This window comes from Poecilia reticulata, linkage group LG2 (assembly GCF_000633615.1).
Source record: "Poecilia reticulata strain Guanapo linkage group LG2, Guppy_female_1.0+MT, whole genome shotgun sequence".
Taxonomy (NCBI): domain Eukaryota; kingdom Metazoa; phylum Chordata; class Actinopteri; order Cyprinodontiformes; family Poeciliidae; genus Poecilia; species Poecilia reticulata.
The window spans coordinates 5,405,570-5,426,872 of record NC_024332.1 but is presented as its reverse complement, the minus strand read 5'-3'; the positions used below and the strand labels follow the sequence as shown (position 1 = coordinate 5,426,872).

Sequence of the window (21,303 nt, the reverse complement as noted above, 5' to 3'; positions counted from 1 at the left end):
GTTTGTTGAGACCACATCTAGTACTGAGAATAAATATATCTTACAGACCATAACAGTAAATAACTTATCACTTATTTATGTTTTTAATTAGAATTGATATATTTATTTCTTCAATATTATTTTTCATGTCAATATTAATGTCATGAGGCTGATGACTCCATGACACTTTCAATCTGACTCATTAGGATTTGATTAAGAACCAGATTTGTTCTTTGTAATTCAATTTTGTTGCTCTCTGTTGTAAACAAACTTAGTTCACCTCAATTTATTCCTACAATACAAAGAAAAAGAAAAATTCTGGTAAATGTATAATGGTGTATTCAGAGAGAAACATGAAATGCAATAAGAGTACAAAAGCGGACTGACAACAGCTGAGACTGATCTTGTCTTCTTTATGAGAGATCAGATTAAACAGCAAAGAAAAAAAAAATCAGCGTCCATGTTCCAGTGCTGGTAGAAAAAGAAAAAAAAGGACACTGTCACGGTAAATGGTCCAGGTTAAATTAATTTAACCTGCATAATGTGATCAGTAGTTCTTCCTGCTCCTCCAGCAGAGAGGACATTTGTATTCCTCTCACRCAGTCACTTTAAACTGTGAGACACAAAGGAGGAAGAATGCGAAGGGCGGGGGAGAGACGGAGAGAGGGAAGGACGATGGAACTGATGACAGGGTGAAAGACGCAGCAGGAAACAAATGGAGGCTGATGCGGTTTTTCAAGCTTTAGCCTTAATGTTGACCCAATTATATGTGTGCAGCCGGCTGACGGTTTTGCTCAGTTCCTGGAACAGATCGGAACGATGTGAAGGGAAAATGGAACGGCTGCGCAACACGACTTATTGTTTTAAATCACATTCAAATTCACACCACTTTAAACGTTCTCGTTTTTTTTGGAAGGTTACAAAAAACAAACTGGATTTGGATTTTCTATGACGGAACAACAGGAAGCAGAGCGCAACTGCGAAGGGGAAGAAAAATAATGAATGGTTTTCATATTTTTGCATGCATTTGCATTTATCACCCTTGAATTCATACTTTGTAGAGTGTTTGCGTTTAAATGCAATTACAGCTGCAAGTCTTTTGGGTTTTGCTGCATGATAAACAAGGCTAAATACGCTTTCCACATTTTGCTGCAAACAAGAATTTGATTTGGCTACTAACGATTCCCATGTACTCTGTGTTGTTCTATCACATAACCAGTAAAATGCGGTAACATTTGGAAAGTGAACGTTACTAAGTGTGTGAATACTTTAGCCAAGCACAAATGAATTTAGATCTTTTGTGTCTCAATACATATCAGCCTCACCGTAACAAGAAGTTTCTTCTCATCCTCCTTCTCCTGCTGGGCCTCCTCCCTCAGCGCCTGGTGCTTCTCCTCCAGCTCCTCCAGTGCTCGGACCTGAGCCTCCTTAAAGTGCAGCGTCTCCTCATCGTAGTGAGCCCTCACTCTGGACAGCTCCTTCTCATAGCCCTGATGCTCCTCCCGAAGAGACTGATGCACAGAGAAAGAAGTTATCCGTTTGAACGTTCAGTTCTCTCCATCTGTCTCTTGCAGCGGCGGACGGAGAAAGGTCGTACCTGCTCCAGTTTGAGCACCTGCTGCTTGTGCTGGTCGCTGGCGGCCTGGCTCTGGTTCAGCAGTGCTTCCCTCTCCTCCTCCAGCCGGCCGATCTTCTCCTTGAGGCGACTTTGCTCCTGGTCCAGGTTCCTGATGGTCGCCTCATGAGCCATCTGGGTGGCCTGCAAGGAACCAATCTGACCTGGAAACATCAGAGTCAAAAACCAGAATCAGACACCAGACCATAACAAATCATTTCAGCTGCATGGCTTTCCTGTGGTGCCCTTCAGATATCTGGTTTGGGATCTGTTACCTCATACTTATACTCCCAAATTATACTTCTAAATCGCAAGTAATCATAATTAGCCCTGTAGTTTGAGCAGCATCTTTATTTTCCCCTCTAGTTTGTGTGTCTTATCCAATAAAACCAGATATTTTCCAACTCTAACATTTATTTTAATTAGGGATGCATGCACTGATACACTTGTTCTTACTTCTGACATCGATACCGATATCTGAGAATCAGTATCGGCCGATACCGATTTGATACAGAAAAACAACTGAATCTCTGACTTTAATGCCTTTTCAAATGCATTCCTACATGTAACGCCAGGTTTGTTTGATCTAAGCTGATAGGTTGCCATGGATACAGATCAGCTCTGTGCTTATAGGAAACTAAAAGCGAATAATGTGTCTAGAGCGGCAGTTAAGTCATCTCAGCAAAACTGTGTAGGATTATATGGCGCAGCTAAAGTATTTAGAGTATTGATTCAAAACTTAACCATTTATTCATGATGTCAACCTTTAAATGAGGAACCTGAAAAAAAAAACCCAGTACTCATCCTGGACAAAATTTCATGAGCATTCCAGACTCAGAAACCTATTTCAGAGTCACGTCTTACTGGCTTTGTGGAGGATTTCTGTGGCCTGCTGCTGCACCCGTTCCCTGCTGCTCTCCAGTTCATACTCTGTGTCCTTCAGCTGCATCACCCAGATTTCTCCATCCTGGATGGCTTCTTCCAGCTGCTTGTGCAGGTTCTGTAACACACACACACACACACACAGACACACACTCGTGATGCTACCATTCGAGCCTCTCCTGTGCGCACGAGCCTGCAGCTCTGTCAGAGCACACTACATTACCTTTCCTCCTGCTCGAAAACAGATTCCACCCCGAGGCTTTTACTTCTGCCTTTGTTCTCAGCAGTGGTTTTTCATTCAATTTAACCCACTTTCACCAGAGTGTAACCAGACAAAGGGGGATTCTTGCACAATTTTATGCATTTTTGATGTGAAATGACAACCTAATTGAGCCTGGAATGGAAAATACTCACGATATTGCAAACATATCTGAGTGTCTGTACAGTGTCTGTAAAAGTGTTTATACATCTTAAAGATTTTAGCAGTTTTTCACACTAAAAGAACCAAATTCAATCTGTTTCACTGGGTTTTATTGCTGCTATCATTTACTGTTTCTATACTTGGCGTTTCATTCATACATGTTGCTTTTATTTTGATTGGTCCAGATGCTCTAGCTGCTGAAAATCAATCCATTTTGCCTCTTGCAATACATTTGTCAACACAAATTGTGCATTATTGTGAAGAGAGAAGAAAATAAAACATGGTTTCAAAGTTTTTTGAAAGTTGAGTTTCTTTTCTCTCTCTGTCTTTTTTGAAAGTTGAGTTTCTTTTCTCTGTCTATCTTTTATTCAGTCTTCTTTGTGGAGTCTGCCAAAGATCCTCAGTTGGATTTAAGCCGGTGATTTGACTAGTTTGTTCTAATACATAAAAAGGAAATCTTCAAACAAACAACTCCGGTGCTTCACAGCTTAAGGACATTAAAACTTGCAAAAATAGAAAAGCTCCAGCTTTTACTGTGGAAACTTAATTATTTTTTTACAACACCTAACAAAAACCACTGCCTCTTTTTTAAGCCTTTTGAAGTCTCTTAACACATTTTTCTGCATGGCTCGCTGTAAACTACAAACTGACCTGTTGTAGCTTTGTTCCAAAATTGCTTCTTTAGCCACAATTTCACAAAGACCATAACCTGTTTGGCAAAAGGAGCTGCACATGTCTGGTTAGTGCAGATTAAATATGATTTGTTCATTTTGACAAACCTTAATGGTTCCCTCTGCGTTGGCCAGCGATGTCTGCAGCCTGTTGGTCTTGTCCCGGTTCTCCCGGGCCTCCTCCTGAGCTTTCTGCAGCTCGCTCCTCAGCTTGGACAGCGACCGCTGCAGCGCTGCCTCCTGAGCCTGGAACTCCTTCCGCAGTTCCACCTAAATCAGAGCAGAGACGTATTAAACACGGCCAAAAAAGAAGAAAAATCAGTTGGGTTTTTTTTTTTTTTTTTTAGTTTTGCCCCGTCACCTCCGTCCTTTTCCAAGCCAGCAGGTTCTCTGTGGTCAGCTGGTGCGTCCGCCTCATGGCCTCCAGCTCGCGCTCGTAATACTCCTGAGCCTTGGCCAGCTTGGCCTCGTACTCCTCCACCAGACGGACCTTATCCTTCGTCAACTCCTCCACCCTCTCCATCAAAGCCTCCACCTACACACACGGAGTGGGAGAAGTGGAAAGAAAATCTGTTTGTTGTACTCCGGCGTGCCAGTAGCTCCAGGCTGCCAGAATGCAATCGGAGATTTGCTGCAACTAAACCGGAAAACATTTGAGGTCTGCCCACAGTTTTATTTCCGCCTAAATGCTTTTTAAGGCATGTGATAAAACGAGGCGAGATAAGAAAAATGGAATGACATGCATAAAAACAAAAGGTCTATGATCAAAATTACAACCACTTTTAGTTGAAATTATGTTCGTAAACCAACAACAGCACCAGTAACACTGTCGTTTTTTTTTTTTTTTTTTCAGTTTTCATTTAAAAACAAAAGAAAAAAAATCCTCAAAAACAGCAATTCCAGCTAAGTAATAACTAAGCGTAGGATCTTCGGACTGAGCCAAGCCAATCAAGAATGTGGCTCCTTATAACTGCACACCTCGCTTCCTGTGTCTCATAGTCGTGGCCCACCTCTTGTCTATGCAGCTCGGCCAGTTTCTCCTGGTCCTCGGCAGAGGTGGCGCTGTGGTTCTGCTGGTTGTTGCGGAGCTCCTCCACCTCGTGTCGGTGGGTGGCCCTCAGTTCGTCCAGCGCTCGCCGCTTATCTGCCTCAAACTGGGCCTGAGCCTGGCTGAACACCCGAAGTTTCTCCTCAAAATCGCGACGCATCTCTTCCACCTATTGAAACCACGAAACATGATCTATTCTGTTTGGACTGTCACTGACGACCAAGAGAAACAAGAAGGTTAAAGCCCTCTGTGGGCCGTGAGTGCATGCAGGGTCCTCAGAGTTCACAGCGCTCGAGCTTTTCCACAATTTCCCCAGATTGAAACCATAAAACTGTGCTAATGCTTTTCTTGAGACATTTGTCAGTATTGACAAGCTGAACGACAACCATAAACATACAGCCAGAGATACAATGAAATAGTTTAAATCAGAGAATATTTATGCGCTAGAATGGCCTAGTCAAAGTAAAAACCAAAAAGTCAAAGCATCAGTGGAAAAACTGGAAAATAGATGTTCGTAGATGTTCTCCATCCAATCTGACTAAGTTTGAGTCAAAAACTTTCAATCTCCAGATGTGCAAAGCTGAGAGTACGAAAGATTGCAGCAAAAGATGATTCTACAAAGTATTGACTTTGTAGGGCTGAATACTATGTAGATTTTGCACATTTTCATGTTCAAAATCCAGTTTTAGTCCTTTATAATGATTTCAAAATACAAAAAGGAAGAAACAGAAGTAAGAAAATAAACAGAAAGGAAGAAAGGGTACAAGAAAAAGGGCACAGAGAGGCACAGGGAAGGAGAGAAATTACAGATTGAAGGGAGGTAGGGCACAAGGAAGGAAGGATGAAAAAAGGAAAAAAGGACAGATGGAACAGAGGTAGGAAGAGAGAAACAGGATAGAAAGACAACAAAGGAACTAAATAAAAACTTAAAAATGAATGAACAAGAGGAAGAACATAACCAAGGAATCGAGAAAGGAAGGATGAAAGAAAGGACACAACATTTAGACAAGTGAATAGGGAATATAGTGTGGGAATCCAAATACTTTTCCAAAATGTATTTCTTTTTCCACACTTATCAAGACCAAAAGAATAGACTTCCAGTCTAGAAACTCTGAGTACTGCACTTTCTCACATCTTTTGTTTGCAAAAAAATTAATAAATAAATAAAAATAGTTATGTGGTATATTGTTTAGTCACAACACATGAAATCCTACAAAACAAAACGTCATTGAAGTTTTGGAAAAAGAGGGAAAGTTCAAGCGGTGTGACACATTTTGAAAGCTGCACCGCGGCCCTACCTGCTGCCTTCAAGATCTAAATGAAAAACATGTAAAAATATAACGTGTGATGTAATGTTTGGTGACCCGAGCAGGCTGGTTCCGGTTCATGAAGCTCTGATGAAGTACAAGACGAACACTGCTGCCAATGCAGTGACAGTGAACTGAGCCTATTCAGCCTCACTGGAATACAGTTAAATCTTCCATTTATTCCAATTGTCATCAGACCAAACAATATGACTGTTTTGCAGGTGGCGTGATATGATATATGATATGATGTGATAGTTCTTGCTTTTTATCCTCGTCCACTTTTGTGCAATTTTCACAACCAGTCATCAGTCTCAACTAGTTTCTCTTTTTTAAGTTGCTGGAGTAAATGAATCCAAAACAAACTTCCACTTCCTGCCTGACGTATTGTGTAAACAAACGCTCTGAAAATTATGCAAATTTGCTCAAAGCGACAGTTCAGTTTTAGGAGTCATAAAAATAATTTTTAAAAAAAGAAAGAGGAATCAAGCAGCAAAGGGAGAGATCAAAACGGCCTGGGATATGCCATGCTTGTTTTCTGGGGCGCTTATGTTTCTTTACTGACTTTTGGCTCTTAAGTAGTTAAAATGTTCCATTAAGGGTTACATAATGGCTCATTAGGACTTTTGAAAATACAGGAAGTAAAGTGTGGAACAGCATGACTTCTTCTTTTTCTTTCTCCCTGATTATTAGTAAATATTTGAAGTTATCTTAACTTGATAGGGGCCAAACAACATTTGTCAATTACAAATCCTTCTTTTAAAGCAGTTTTTAGGCACTATTCTAATTTCCTGGATGCGTGAATTTGGGGTTTTTATTAACTGTAAGCCATAAACACCGAACTAAGAGAAATAAATGTGTCACGTTGTATGTAATGAATCAATATTTTATGACTTTTTTTTTTGAATCAATGACATTCTAGTTTATAATTATCACCGGCAGTCCAGCAGTCAGTTTGTTTACACATCTTTACCAGCAGAGCCAATGAAAGTTAGTGGTGCTATTTCTGCAAACCAAAGAGTTGGCACTCACAATAACAAGAGCAATAACAGCTCCTCTTTGTACAATTTGTGCATTTTTTTTTCTTTTTGTTGCTAATTCAAATTGCGCTGCTGCTGGAATGTACTTGCGTGATTACTCAACCTTAGCATTGCTATGATTTTTAAGCATAAATAACATGGCATAAATCCTTTTTCGCACTTTACAGTCTCAGTTTCAGTACGTTCTTGAGTCTTCTTTAAAAGGCCGTACCTCTCTGCTCATGGAAACCACTCTCTGGGTATGCTGGGCCTCGGTGCAGAGCTGCGAGTCCTCCATCCTCTGCCTGTACATCTCAAACTCTGCCAAGGCCTGGTGATTAAAAAAAAAAAAAGAGAGATCAGCCGAAGTAACGTACATGAGCATGAAGGTYTATGTATGCGAAGCCGTAGACGCCGGCGGCGTTCTGTGACCTGTCTCTTCATGTGGTCGTGCAGTTCCACAGATTCCTCCAGACTGGCCAGCCGCCGCCTCAGGTCCGCTTCRTCCGCCATTTTGCTCTTGTACTGCATGATCTTGTCTCTGGTTTCTGTCACTATGTGTTGGACCTGAGCAAAAGCAAACGGAATTTGCTTTGACGTAGCTGGCGCAACTCAAAGAAAAAAAATTGGGCAATAAGAAATAAATATAATTAAAGAAGCAACGCGCAGGACTTGTCRCCTTAATGAAATGTTTGCAGCGGAGAAAAGCCTCTTCTTGAAAACATAGAAGTTTCAGTACAAATTACATAAACACCATATTTCATGGTGAACTTGGGAGTAAATCCTAATAAAAACGAACATTTAAACAACTCTCAAAAAGCCTTAGCTTCTGCACTCCTTTAATAAAACTGRAGTGTTTGAGGCAAACCACTGCAGACAGTCGCCTGTGTGTTWCATTTTATTGGCTTAGGGTTGATTCTGGACTCTCTACACTGATAAAATGAGATTTATGAGTGAACAGTCATACAGAAGAAGATGTTACTGCAGCTATTGTGTTGTAGTAGGTGACATTTAAACAAAACGCCTCAGGCAATATGAGCTGAACTGCATGCTCTGTCAGAACTGGCTAGTACCTGGAACAGCTTGTGATTGAATCCAAGATAAATTACTTCCATTTGAAAGTAAACTAAAAAAAAAAAACTGAGACAGCATGATGCTGCCACCACCATGTTTCACTGTCTTCACTGTCGATATGATCTTTCGCTGATAATAGCAGATATTTGGTGACAATAACGTTTAGGAATTGTGGTACGAAAGTTCTGGCTTCCAGACAAAAACAATATTTTTTTACCTTATWTTTTAATTACAGTCTCAATATCATAATTAGCTTGTTTTATTTAGATTAATTTCTTTATATCAGTATCTGTAAGATAGCTCTCAAGCTTGTTTTCTTGTGATAACTGTTTCAAAAACTCACAATTTTAAGATGTCATGATCCTAATGCTCAAGTATTTGAAATCACACATTAACATATTTAATGTAACCAGGAAATGTTTCCATTATTGTCCAATAATTTGCTGTCATATATTCAACAAAAATATAAATCCAGCATTCAAAGAGCTAAGACTTTCTCTACAAACACAAAAGGCCTCTCTCAAATATTGTTCAATCTTTGTTAGTGATAATCCATCCACCTCACAGGTGTGGCGTATCAAGATGCTGATTACAACACGTTACAGAAATGTCAAGCAGAGCTGCTGTTCATAAATTAAATATTCATTTCTCTACCACAAGCCGCCTGCGCCACTGACAAATAAGTAAAAATAACTTTTGTTTCTCAAAAGTCGAATTAAAATGAATCCCAGCAGGTACAGACAACTCTCGCTTTCCATATATCTTTTATTCATAAAGTGGCTCCAAATGACTCAACTTTTGAGTAATTCAATATTTGAAAGTTACAGTTCTGTAAAATAACAGACACACACACGCACATGCACGCACACACACACACACACATACACACGCACGCACGCACGCACACACACAAACAGAGGAGACTGGAAAGTTTACCTCGTCCTCGTGGGCTTCTTTCAGAGACTCGATTTCCTCCTCGTGTTCGTCGTTTTTGGTGTTGAGCGCATAAATTACCTAGAGGCAGAAGGAGATGACAGCATGGATATGGGAACGAAAGCTCTTATTAACAGCTTCAATATAGGATCGATAGATGTACGGAGAAGGAGAGGGAGGGGAAAAAAGAAGATCAACTGTGCAAAAATCAATACCAATAACATCAGTGAAAGAGGCAAACATGTTCCAGACTGTAGGCAGACAAAGCTTTGCCTCACTAAGTGATGTAAAATAAAACCCAACATTTTTCCCTGAGTTTCTCTCCATTCCTTTTGGAAAAAATGTGGACTTTTCACAACCAATCAGATTGACGCGACTCAATCAATTCAACATCATAATATGACAAAACATGAGGAGAAATTCRTCCCCAGCACAAGCTCCACTATGGATGTAGGATATCCCCTCCTCTTCCTGCTGCACTTTCCACACGCAGGCTTAAGTGAATAACATCTTGTCAGTCATGCTTGCGCTCGCTCTCAGGAATATAAGCAGGTTTTTATGAGTGCTGGAGGTAAATGATATGCAGAAGCTTTAAAACGCTTAAGCCCCAGMAAATTGAAGCCCCGGGAGAGCAGCTAATGTTCGGTCACGGTCAGCTGAAAAGCGGACCTGTCGGAACCGGACGGTCCAAAATTTGCTCCAGTAACAGGTGAAGTTAAAAAGGGTTTCACTTGAACATACTGTACGCCATGCATTAGMCAGGCTTGTGATGTCCTCCAGAGAAGAAAGATGAATGACTTTCTGACATTTAACGCCATTTTTAAATCGACGTGGCAGTTTCTGAGACGAAGCAATACATCAATACTTTGACGTGTAATCGCTTTTGAAGAAACGTTTGCAAGTTTTCCATCCAGATCTAAAGTCTCTAATGAATGAAAACAACATGCTGACACCAGACGGGCGCCATCTTTCAACCTGTAACGCTACATCGCTGTAGGTTATAAACGCATGTCGTTACTTTTAGGTATCTACTTTATGACCATTCATTTTTTTCCCTGTCGTTTAAGGTGTTTGAGGACTTGCAAAAAGGTCCAAAGAAAACATCTTTACCTCTACAGTCTTAAAGAGACAGAAAGCAGTGAATCAACAGCCTATAAACTTTTACACATATAYTSTCAGCATCCAGAGCAGACAGATTTCTGCTGATGAGGATTTCCTGCTCGAATGTTCTTCTTCAGTGGTGAATGGTGGATCGGCTCAGTAGAGGAACTAAAGGTGGATTTTCTCCTCTGGTTGACTCAGAGCTCGGATTCCCAGCATTGAGTCACCCATGGAAATGTTCCTTCAATTATACATGATTATTTTAATGACGGTGGCGTGCCTGCTGCTTTCATCTCCTGCTCCTCACTCTCCCCGTGCTTTTATCCTTTTATCTCTCCCTCTTTTTGTTCTTTATCTCTCTCTCTCTAGCCTCTCTTTCTACTTTGTTTCACCATCTCAGAGGAATGGAGACACCTTGCAGTAGTGTTTGGGCTAAAGCTGGCTTTGCATAAATATTCTCCCGCAATCTCTCAATTCAAGTGCAATTAAATCCTGTTAGAGAGTGAAATATATTCCTGATAAACGCCGCTCAACAAATAATCATTTGGCAAAGCCGTCAAACATCCCCTGCTATCCTAAACTCCGCTGTTGACTGAACTCGTTATCGTGAGCTCAGACATCGATGTAGCGGAAGAGGTCAATGTGAATATAGAAAACCATTTGGATTCRTGCTCTGGACTTCATTTTTTTGAGCAAACGTTCATCTTGTCCTTAAATGTAATTGAGAAAAAAAGCACAAAAGAATGGAAACAATTATGTTCTGAAAGAAATTCTCCTTGGAACAAAGAAGAAGAGTTGTCTGAAAAACTATCATATCCACCATACTGGAACCAAATCTGATTTCACAGTATCTGTCAGACACACCTCATCTTTCCCTCTAGGTGAAAACAACCGTGATGAAAGTGGCAGCTGGAGAAAAGGTCATGGTATTTGGTTTATGAAGACAATGCCAGTGAGTTTTTTCCACATYTCTCTMATAAACATAAATCAGAAACTTTGTTTTTCCATTTTGGCTGGRGTTTCGACAGRAAACGTGTCATCAGAGGCTTAAAACATCAAACATTTTTCCTGGGGAATACGACTCAAAGCGTCCAAAGTCCAGCTCGGACGCAGTGCCTCGTGATTTCTTTGCGTATATTTTAGTAGAAAAATCCCCAAGAAATGACACAGAAACTGGCAGACAGAGGACTGAGATTTTGTATTTTCATCCCCATCTGGTGCTGACTGACACATTGGTAATGGAGTACGTCAAGGCTCAGCAATCTTTTCAATTTGAAGAGCTACAATTGTCGTCACTGCTATGAAATAAAATTTGCCCGGTGATGCAAGAGGAATTTAAAATTAAGCACTAAATGAAATGTTTAAATATGAAAAGTAATAAAATTAAACTAAAACTGACATCTGTTTTCAGATTTTTGAAAAAACAAAACAAAACAAAAAAAAACAGTCATGTAACTTTTAGAGAGAAAAACAGATCAAAACAGATAGCTTTGTGATAGAAATTTCTCAATAGGAAGGCTTCAGAGTGCTTTTTAATATATTATGACATTACAAATCAACTAGGCCTCTCATTAAAAGCAGCAAAAAGCAGCCGATAGCATATTCCCATCCAATGTGTCGATAATAAATTGGATTTAGCGTCGTGCTACTTTTATCAGGATCTAGATGTCAAGTACAGAGCTGTTCTGCGCAGGATGGATGAGGCTGAATAAGGAAAATGACAACAGCTCACTGAGGAGGGAGGCTTCTGAGGCCACAGTCAGCGGGTTATTGATTGAGCTCAAGAGAAATGGCACAAATGTCGAAGAGAACAACTGCAGCATGTGGCTCTACTGTAACTCTACGTCTGTGCGCTCATTGTTTTCAGAGGATTAACATCATATTCAGTAATTAAAGGATTAATGAAAGYCCCTTTCTCAGGGGGAGATGCCTGTTGGTCCGATGTTTTCATGCACCAGATCATGGACATTTTTTGTTACATACAGCAAACTTCTGACACTAAAAGCGCTTTCAGACTGAAATGCATYACATAGCGAATCAGGAACTTCTCCAAAATGTTGCTTTCTGCCCGGCAGACAGCAGATAATACTGTTGTCCAGTATTTTAAAACCTTCAGCTCAAGACGCAGCATGTCCCACTTTGCTGCTCCAGTGGAAACCACAGCTGCAAGCCAGCCACTGAGGTGAGCAAAACCTAGATATGAAGTTGAAAKACGTGGACAAAAGCTGAAAAACAGAAATCTTCATTGAGATTTCAGTTTTTGCCATAACTGGGCATCCMCTACCATGAAAAATCAAACTCACTCTGGGAATTGTGAGTGTAAAACAGAAATAAAACGTCCCAATACATGGAAAGTAATTCATGTGGTCGTGTGACGACATTGCTGCTTCATGATCTGAATAATTTGTTGTWATTTCTAAATAAAAAATCTGAAGAGGACCATCTTCCGATGGTCTTAAGCTCACCTAATTCAAAACACAACAAGTCCAACAGAATGTTTTTTAAAGTGGCCTAGTCAAAGCCCAAACTTAAATCTGCTGTGGCGTGTGATCAAGTAGAACACTCAAGCCCAAAAATCATTCAATGTGACTAAATGAAAGCAATTCTGCAACGAACAGSAGTAAATCTGTCAGTTCTTTTACTGAAAATGAAGCAACTTGAGAAGTTTATTATTAAAGATTTTAATCAGTTGGAGGCTTTTCCAAGTTGAACTTCCTTTTAACTCTTTGGAAACTCGTGGAAAGCATCCAGACAAGAAGCGATTTTAGTCCCAACATCATCAGTGTCAATTTTCATTTTTTTGTGCCGCTACCCCGACACTAATCCTTGATCGTCATCCCCATGCCCGCTCCGGGTTTATAATATCACCGTAACTGTTATGTAAAACTCCCGTTTTCTACTCCTGCTCTTGTGTCTCCTGGTGCAATGCCATCACACCAGGAGCCCTGAAGCTCTAAACGGAGCTGCCACCTTGAATCTCATACTATCCCTGCATCCGCCAACGGTTTTTCAGGTGGAGACAACAAAGAAGCAGCWCMGCYGAGCCCCTGCAGCCCCTCCATTGATTACATAATTCAGATCGGTCCTCCTGGCTTTGGAGGAGAACCACACACAGGTTAAACAGGGATATGGCAGCAGCTGAAGTCACAAGAAATATTTGCATCAATGGTTTATTGACTATGTGGAACGTGATTAGAGTAAACTATGATGTGCACAAATTTAGGTTTACTCCTGCATTGTGTTGCACCAATTTCAAAATTAACAAATAGACTGCCAATTAAAATCTCTATCTTATTCGTGAAGAAGCTTAATGCAGAAACATGGAAATATGCTTTTAAAACTGATGCATATTGCAGAGTTATGATGTTTACATAGCTTCATAACTGTAGAAGACCATGTTTACAAATAGTATTGCATCCCACATACTCCATCTACATCCCCACCTGCTCTAAATGACTTAACCACTACACCCTACGTCATCCATTCACTTCCACACACACACACCTTTGTTAGCTGGGCGATCTTCTTGCTCATCTTCAGATGCAGGTCTGGGGTGTATTCCAGCGTTAAGCTCCCGTCGTAAAACATGCCGGACCCTGTTGGAGACTGGGTGTATTTGCTGTTGCTAGTCGAGGTGTTGTACGGAGGCTGCCAGCCTGCCCCCGTCGCCATTTTCGCCGGGAATAAAGCCAAGTGCGACGGTGTGAATTATAGTAAGATGGAGCGGGAGCCGCCACACGCGTCCAGTCCTCCCATTGTTGTCGCGTATGCGGAGATAATCTTTCTGCTTCACAGAGGAGGAAACGAGCTCGGGACGGGCAGAGCGGCGCGAGACCGCTCCGTCTCACGCATCCTCAGCGGGCGCGAGCGGCTGGAGTGATGAGAGGGAGGCGGAGACGCGCGCCAGATGCTGGTCCAATAGCGCGCGCTCAAGGCCAGATGACTTACATCAAAACAAAGCATTTTGAAAAATATATTTCTCACTTCGTTTATGGGCTAAAAGACAAAATATTAAAGCCAAAAGCTAAAAACAATAAAAATCCAATCTTGTTTTAAGAAAAACACTTTTCGTCAAAAACAAAAATAGCAAATAGATACAATTTTTGATAAATCTGTAAATTAATCGTGTCCAAAATAAGCATGTCGATATTCTATAGAGGCCTTCTATTGAGCCATGATTGTGCTGAACAGAATTTTGAGAATGCAATTAAAATGCCAACAGAACAAGTTTGAAAATGGGCTAATATTGTTTTTGTCAATTTGTCAAATATATCATTTATAAAGTAAAAATAAATATAAATAAATAAACATAAAATAAATATAAAATATATAAAATTCCTGAGGAAAACCAGTTGAAAATTATATTTTGTCTAATTAAAGTACAATAAATAAAAAATAATAAAAAAAACATTTATTTTGTGAGTACAAGGGATTTTTTTTCTTTTTCTAAATGTGGAGAATAAAGTTTAACCAGGCCAAATTATTTGAGGGTAAAATCTTAATGCAGAATAATCACATACAAATGAATGAGAATAAAATATGAGTAGGCTCAAATAGTGCGCTGCAACGTCGATCAATCCTACACTGACCTCTACTGGTAGAAAGTTTCAACTACAAAAAGAGATCAAATTTGTATTTTTCCAAATAGAAAAAAAAAGTGAAAGTTACTGTTGTACTGCAGACTGTTGTTTAACTTTCTTAATTTTCCATTTCAGCAAATTCATCTTTTTCATTTTTTGAAAATACACCATCTTTTTACTTTGGATTTTAATATGCCCTCTGTAAAAGTTTGACAACTCCTTCAACTTTTTTTTATATGTTTACACGCTATCAACCTCAAGCTTACTTTATTCAGATCTTATGTAATATATCAACGCAAAGTAGCTGATAGTTTTTAAGTTGACTTTATGTTTGTAGTTGACAGGATTTGGGTAGAACAGCTTACATGTTCGGCTTTTTAACCCAAATACTTAACTAATACAAAACAATCTTCCACTTGCTTGGTCCTGTTAGTTAAATGTAGTGATTTAATAGTTAGACATCACTTTTGGTAGAGAGTATGGAATGAATATTTAAAAGGCTTGCCATATATTGAGCTCTCCACCTCTACATTCGTTTCAATTGTGCGTTATTCCCTGCAGATGGCAGTACATTCTTGCCAATACAACTTATGGGCTGAAGGTTCCATGAAGAGGAGCAAAATAACGAGAATCTCTTGAGCAAATCTATTTTTATTTTAACCTACCAGCAGCCAATTTTCCTCACCGCTGCATCTTCACACCACCTCACCCAGGACCCCGAGCCCGGTTTCCATCTTCTATCCCCCAATTGATAGGCCTGTCCTTCATGAGGAAGTCACCTCTGCCCCGCAAGACGTCCATCATCCTCTAAGGTGCTTTGTCTTAATTCTTACAGCCGCTGCAGGTCTGTAGCAGGTGTAGAGGGTTCAACTTAGCATCTGCCTTGTTTGAAGAACTTACTTTGTCACATGACTGTGTCTGTACATGGATATTAAAATTCTTTTGAACATTCAAGTGTGACAAAAGCGCAAAAAAGAAGAAATCTGCAAGGCAGATAATACTTGTTCATGGCACAGCATGAGTCGATGTGTCTACATCTCAGCATATAATGAGAAAAGCAGTCAGTGACATCAGATTTAACTCGATTTTTGCCTTTGAAAGTGATTGAAACAGAAGTTCACTTAGGCTGGTTTCCTCTCCGAGAGACATTTGGGAATCCCGAAGTAGCTAAAGTGCAGCAGGTGTGAAAACTTTAGAGCCTTGATGTTCCAGACACTCTGAAGCGATGACAAAGTGACGCTTTTTGTTATATAAGAGACGTTCTAAGTCAAGCGGGGATTCCCACATGGGTTTTTCTTACGAAAACGGATGAAAGTTCTGGTCAGTCCAAAACAGCCACGGGCTCAGATGAAAGAAATAAGTCAGTTTTATTGTACTTACACTGAAACTTAAAATAAATGTGCTGTTAACTTGTTTTATTTTTTCTTGTAGGTGAGAGAAATGTAGGACCAGCTGACTAGAAGTGATCTTGTCAGCTGAAACCAAAAAGAAAATGCTGTGTCTTGCTCAAAATAAAATCCATAGGCAAAGAAATATATCATCTGGATCCTCACTACCTCTGCTTGGTTAAAAATGTATACATTAAATACATTTTATTGTCAAAGTGAAGAATTCATGTCATAAAAGGCTGATTACCAAACGTCTCATTTCATTTGAAGATGAGCAAAATTTTAGATGCAAATGTAAACAATGTTGGTACGGATGAACTGAAGTTACTTTTTCTTTACTCAATCGAGACAAGATCTACCCTCCCAAATCAACCTTCTGATGACATCTCATAAGGCATCTGTCTCAATGTGTCCGTTTGTTTCCTACTTGAATTTTTCCTTCTTTAATAAAGTGTTTAATTAAAGTCCTCCGTCGGAGAGGTTTATTTGGATTCTGTTGTGCAGCAGGAAAACGTTGAGCGGCAACCCTGAATGGTTTTCAGGGAAATCTGGCAACAATAAACCACATGGAAGTGGTTTGTGAAGAGCACCAAGCGGCATATTGGAATTGGCAAAGTTTATCATCAAAGGTCTTTTTCGCAGCCATTTCGAGTCAAGTCGCAATAAAACACTCATAGAAATCTGGTTGTGTCTGCAATTAAGACGAGAAGTCCCGATGTTTCCTGCAGAACGGCTGTCTTATCTGCTACTTCTGCCAAAATGTGAACGCCTGGCAGAAACTCTATATATTATGCTGCACAATGAACCCAACCTTACCAGGTGGGTACATGCGGTGCTACCATCCGAGTCAACTGCAGAGGGAAGAAGCAGGAAAGAAAATTGAATGCTTCACGCCGAGGTGCACATGGAAGGCAAATGGAAAGTTTCAGAATCGACATCAAAATCAACCAGCTGGTCAACCTGCGTAAACGTAAAACAGAAGATTTATTTCAGGGAATAAAAATTCCCCTAGAGAAACAACCAACCTTGTGGCTATGTCAACAAATCTCAACAATGAATATCGTGAGTTCAGTCCCTCACAGAATTTAGATGGCGCACTTGTTTTTTTTTTGTTGTTTTGCCAGGTGTTCTCAAAGTAAACATTATTGACAATAATATTTTAACATTTTTACCAAGAATTTAAAATGAAAAGATAAATGCGCTACGAGAACAAGTCGCTACAACTTTTATTAATCTTGATCAGTGAAGTTACTTGTCGCCAGCTAGTTTTCCAACTTAAGTTGTGTTTTCAGAAAATCAACCCTCTTCCGTGGCCAGCTCAGAACTAAATCTTGTTAGAAAAAAAAATAAATAAATAAAAAGTTGTAAAAAACTAACAGCACATGTGCCACTTGTGATTGTGTAAAAAATAAAATAAAATTCTGACAGTGGGATTGAACCAAGTGACTGTTGATCTCGTTTCAGTCCCATCCTCACTTGTTTGCAGCTTTTCTTTACCTGATATGCTGCATATTCTTATTCAGATCACCTGTTTCCTCTCACCCATCCCATATGTTTTCATGGGTGCATAATCCCTGAGATAACAGGTCAAACAGCATAATATGGAAACGTCTCCATATCATGATACCTAAACAGGAAGCTCTCCTTGGAGTGACTCTGAAAACACGTGAAAATTTAACATTAATACATTACACATATTTCAGTCGTTAATTGTTAAATTGATTTCATCTTGAGGAATCTTTTTAATATGCCATTTTGCTCATTTTGTTCTGGAAGTGACAAATTCAGCAGCTTCAAGTGTGAAACGCGACAGACTGAGATGGTAGTATTTTATTAATAATAATAATAATAATAATAATAATAATAATAATAATAATAATAATAATAATAATGAAACTTTCATCAGCATTCACCAGGAGATTAAAGAATGGGAGGTGAGGAAAAGACTAAATTTCAAAGAGAGAATTATGGGGGAGGGGGAGAAGAAAAAAAAGGAGAAAGGAAAAGCTTTTTCAGTCAGCATGCAGCGGAGGGCGAATGTTTGGAGTGAGGAAAGTGTTTGAGCTGCAAAGGAGGAGAGGAAGAGAGAGGCAAATGGGGAGGTGAGAGGGGTGGCATTGCAGCACATCCGTGCGTAAATGTGACCATCCTCGCCGCGGTCCCTCCATCCCTCCATCCCCTCCGTCCTCGCCCCCTTTGCCTGCCTCCAGCGGCTCCATCTCTCCGCCTCTGCGAGCCGGGATCACCCGCGCGGTGCTCGGCGGAAACAACCACGGACCGTGGAGTCCCGGCTGTCTCGGCTCGGCGCCCTCCTCCAGGGCTTGGGAGGAGCGCCGGGGAACTCCTCCAGGTTCCTGCCGGGCTTCGTGACCACGGCCGCGGAGAGCCATGGCTCGGAGCGCAGGGAGAGACGCGGCTCGACGCGCTCCCGGATGCCGGTGATGCGGGGTCTGATTGCGCCTCAGAACACCTTCCTGGACACCATCGCCACTCGGTTCGATGGGACCCGTGAGTGCCCCAATCTCTGTGTTTCAGTGCGAAACCGCCTTTTATCACTTTAGGGGACTTCTTTTATTTCTGCTCTTGGTCAGATTTGTTTTATTGTAGAAATATGAAACTCTGCAAAAAAAAAAATAAAAAATTACTTGCTGATTTGGGAAATAAATCATGGTGAAAATAATCCAAAGAAGTAACTAGTGTAGGTCTGGTTGCTAATATGAAGACTCCTATGCTTGCAGCAAAGAAGTTGTGAAATTTGTGCTAAGAAGTGCTAAGTGACCCGTCTAATCTACAAGGACTTTCACAAAAGATAAAAAATTATAGAATGGAGAGTAGTAATCATATATTTTTCAACATTTAAACTACCAACATCAACTCAATTCATAGTGATTGCATGTGATAAACCAACATAAAGTAGTGGAGAAGTGAAGAAGGCTGTTTTTACGGATAAAAATCTGTAACGTGTGGCATGCATACCTCTAGAGAGAATCCAGTGTAACCAACTATACCAACTTATCTTTATTTAAATAAACATTGTTCATGCATATTATAATTCCTTGTTTGTGCACACTCTCTTCGCCAACAAAGGCGGTAGCCTAATTAATAATTAAAGTCCAAACTTGTGTAATTTAAAAGCCTTAAGACAAGCCATGGAGGAGGAACAAGACAGCAAAATGAAAGTGCTGTTAGATTAACGAGGAAAACTGTCACATGGTGGAACACGGTGGCGGAAGCATCTTAACGGCCAGCAGGAAAACAACCATAACCCATGGAACTGCTTAGGTCCAAGCATTTAGAATGGCTCAATCAAAGTCTGGATCTAAGGTCAAGCTGCATTCACTGTATACTCAGAATGCTAATAATTGTGTGTCCTTTTCCAGCTTTGTCACAATTACACACTAGTGCTGGTCTGTCTCATCAAATTCAAATTATATTCAACACAGTCATAATAAATTCAGTAGACTACAAACCTAACGTATAAGATCCAACACAATCCATGCAAACAGACCAGTCACTGAGATATGGCAGAAAACAACAAGAGAAATATGATTGGTTCAAATTTTGCCTTCAGAATCAGAATAAACAGATTTTCTCACCAGAACACGTTTGAGGCTCTGCAGCCTGGTGACTCTATCGAAGTCTTACCTTTTAAAATTGAGAGCAAGTTTACTTCCTCCGCCAAACACCTCCAAAAAAAAAAAAACTAAATTCAGTGGAAAAACCAGGTCATCACTTTTACTATGTAAATGTGTGGTCTCCTGACAGCATCTGGTGGTGAGAATACATTCAGCTCCTGCATAATGCACTCCCGTCCTTTTAATCTATAGTGGTGATGAATGCAGATTTGTAATTTATTCAAAAGTGTACGCTGAAATGATTGAACGTGTCAACTGTCCGTCATGCTTCCACACAGCGCCGCTTTTAATCCACATCCAAACATGCCAGTCGTTCGGTCGGTTGGTTGGTTGGTTGGTTGTCAGGGCAGGACAGGTAGGGGGTGTGGGGAAGTGAAATTGACTGTCAGGCTCCGATTAGCAGCATGTTCCCACTTCTGTCGCTGTAGTGTGTCATTTTTCAAAGATTGCATCATTTCCTGTCCGATCTGGCGATGTCCTGACTCCGGTTTTCATCGACTTTCAATCAGCCTTCGCCGCAGAGTCGGCTGCACGTTTCCCGCCGGCTTCGAACATCTGCAGACTTGCATCTTCCACCGATTCCTTTCGGTCAGAACATCCGCGGAGCTAAATTTCCAAGTCTCGGTTCCGAAAATAACAATGATCGGCGCGACAGAGCAGATTTGAATGAACACGATGAGGGAGGTTTCTCGGGGTCATTCATTAACACCGCCAAACATCTCTCATCCCAAATACTATTCACCTGGTTTGCTCTCGCTGCAAATCCCAGCTCATCCCTCTGAGTATTAACCCCACATTTAGTGTAAAGAGACTCCCGTCAATCAATACGCAAACCGTCATTGTTTCAGTTTAAGCGTCTTGCGCAACAGTTTTTTCCACACGGTCCTGAAGGCGCATGCCAACGAGCATGGAGACGCTCCGTTCTGAAATGGAGATCCAAACCAAAGGAAATGTTTATTTATGTATTTATATACAAGATAAACATTTCTGGTGGGGATATCTGTGAGAATTATGCTTAGAGAATAATCAATAATCACTTCCCGCTTTTTCAGCATTGATTATAGTTAAATAGTTTTATCAATTATTAATTTACATCCTACATCTGTCTTCTGTGCTCACTGTTGATGGTGGCAGTTTGTCTTTATTAGAAATTGCTAAGCTTAAGCTGAGTAAGATTCATCAACGGTTTCATAAACTTAGCAGCCTGAGCAATTTTAAAAGCCTCATTTAGTTAATTGTGTCAAAATGTCTTTTAAAAAAACTATCAAAAAGAGTTATTTAGTTCAGTTTGGGAATTTAAACCCATAAGTCTTCCTAATTCAATTCAATTCATTTGATTAAAATCGTATCTGGATTGTCACAATCCGTCTTCTTTCCTCCTCGGTTCCTGGTGACGTAGATGTGGTTTGAGCCTCACATCTGCAGTCAGCTGCAAGCGAAAACGAAAGGAAGCTGTTATCCAGGCTAACCCCGCATCACCCCGAGGGATGAAATCGTCCCTCGGGACAGACTGCAGGTGTTTTCTGCAGGTACACTGCAAAAAGTCCCCTTTCAAAAACAAGAAAAAAAAGTACAAAAATAGGGTATAATTTTCTTAAAATAAGAAAAATTATCTGCCAACAGAACAAGAAAATTTATCTTGTCAAGATTTTC

At 40.3% G+C, this 21,303-nt stretch overlaps 2 protein-coding genes across 3 annotated transcripts in view; one reads left to right on the top strand and one right to left on the bottom strand.

The window, feature by feature from the left end:
• The window catches only part of fam184aa (family with sequence similarity 184 member Aa), a 31,070-nt gene extending 17,131 nt beyond the window's left edge, over positions 1–13,939 (bottom strand). The window contains exons 1-10 of one of the 2 annotated variants that reach the window (XM_008426285.2): positions 13,552–13,939; positions 8,950–9,027; positions 7,372–7,506; positions 7,172–7,270; positions 4,579–4,785; positions 3,930–4,103; positions 3,677–3,838; positions 2,459–2,594; positions 1,577–1,758; positions 1,305–1,490 (exon numbers count right to left, since the gene is read on the bottom strand). In XM_008426285.2, the coding sequence (XP_008424507.1) occupies positions 1,305–1,490; positions 1,577–1,758; positions 2,459–2,594; positions 3,677–3,838; positions 3,930–4,103; positions 4,579–4,785; positions 7,172–7,270; positions 7,372–7,506; positions 8,950–9,027; positions 13,552–13,719 (1,527 nt within the window). In that variant the 5' untranslated portion in view covers positions 13,720–13,939. The remainder of the gene's footprint in view (positions 1–1,304; positions 1,491–1,576; positions 1,759–2,458; positions 2,595–3,676; positions 3,839–3,929; positions 4,104–4,578; positions 4,786–7,171; positions 7,271–7,371; positions 7,507–8,949; positions 9,028–13,551) is intronic. The other variant, XM_008426295.2, reaches the window with a different exon arrangement.
• A 4,508-nt stretch (positions 13,940–18,447) lies between these two features.
• Positions 18,448–21,303, top strand: part of LOC103474998 (potassium voltage-gated channel subfamily H member 3-like) — a 39,090-nt gene continuing 36,234 nt past the window's right edge. Inside the window, exon 1 of the mRNA XM_008426351.2 lies at positions 18,448–18,523. Within this exon, the coding sequence (XP_008424573.1) occupies positions 18,448–18,523 (76 nt within the window). The remainder of the gene's footprint in view (positions 18,524–21,303) is intronic.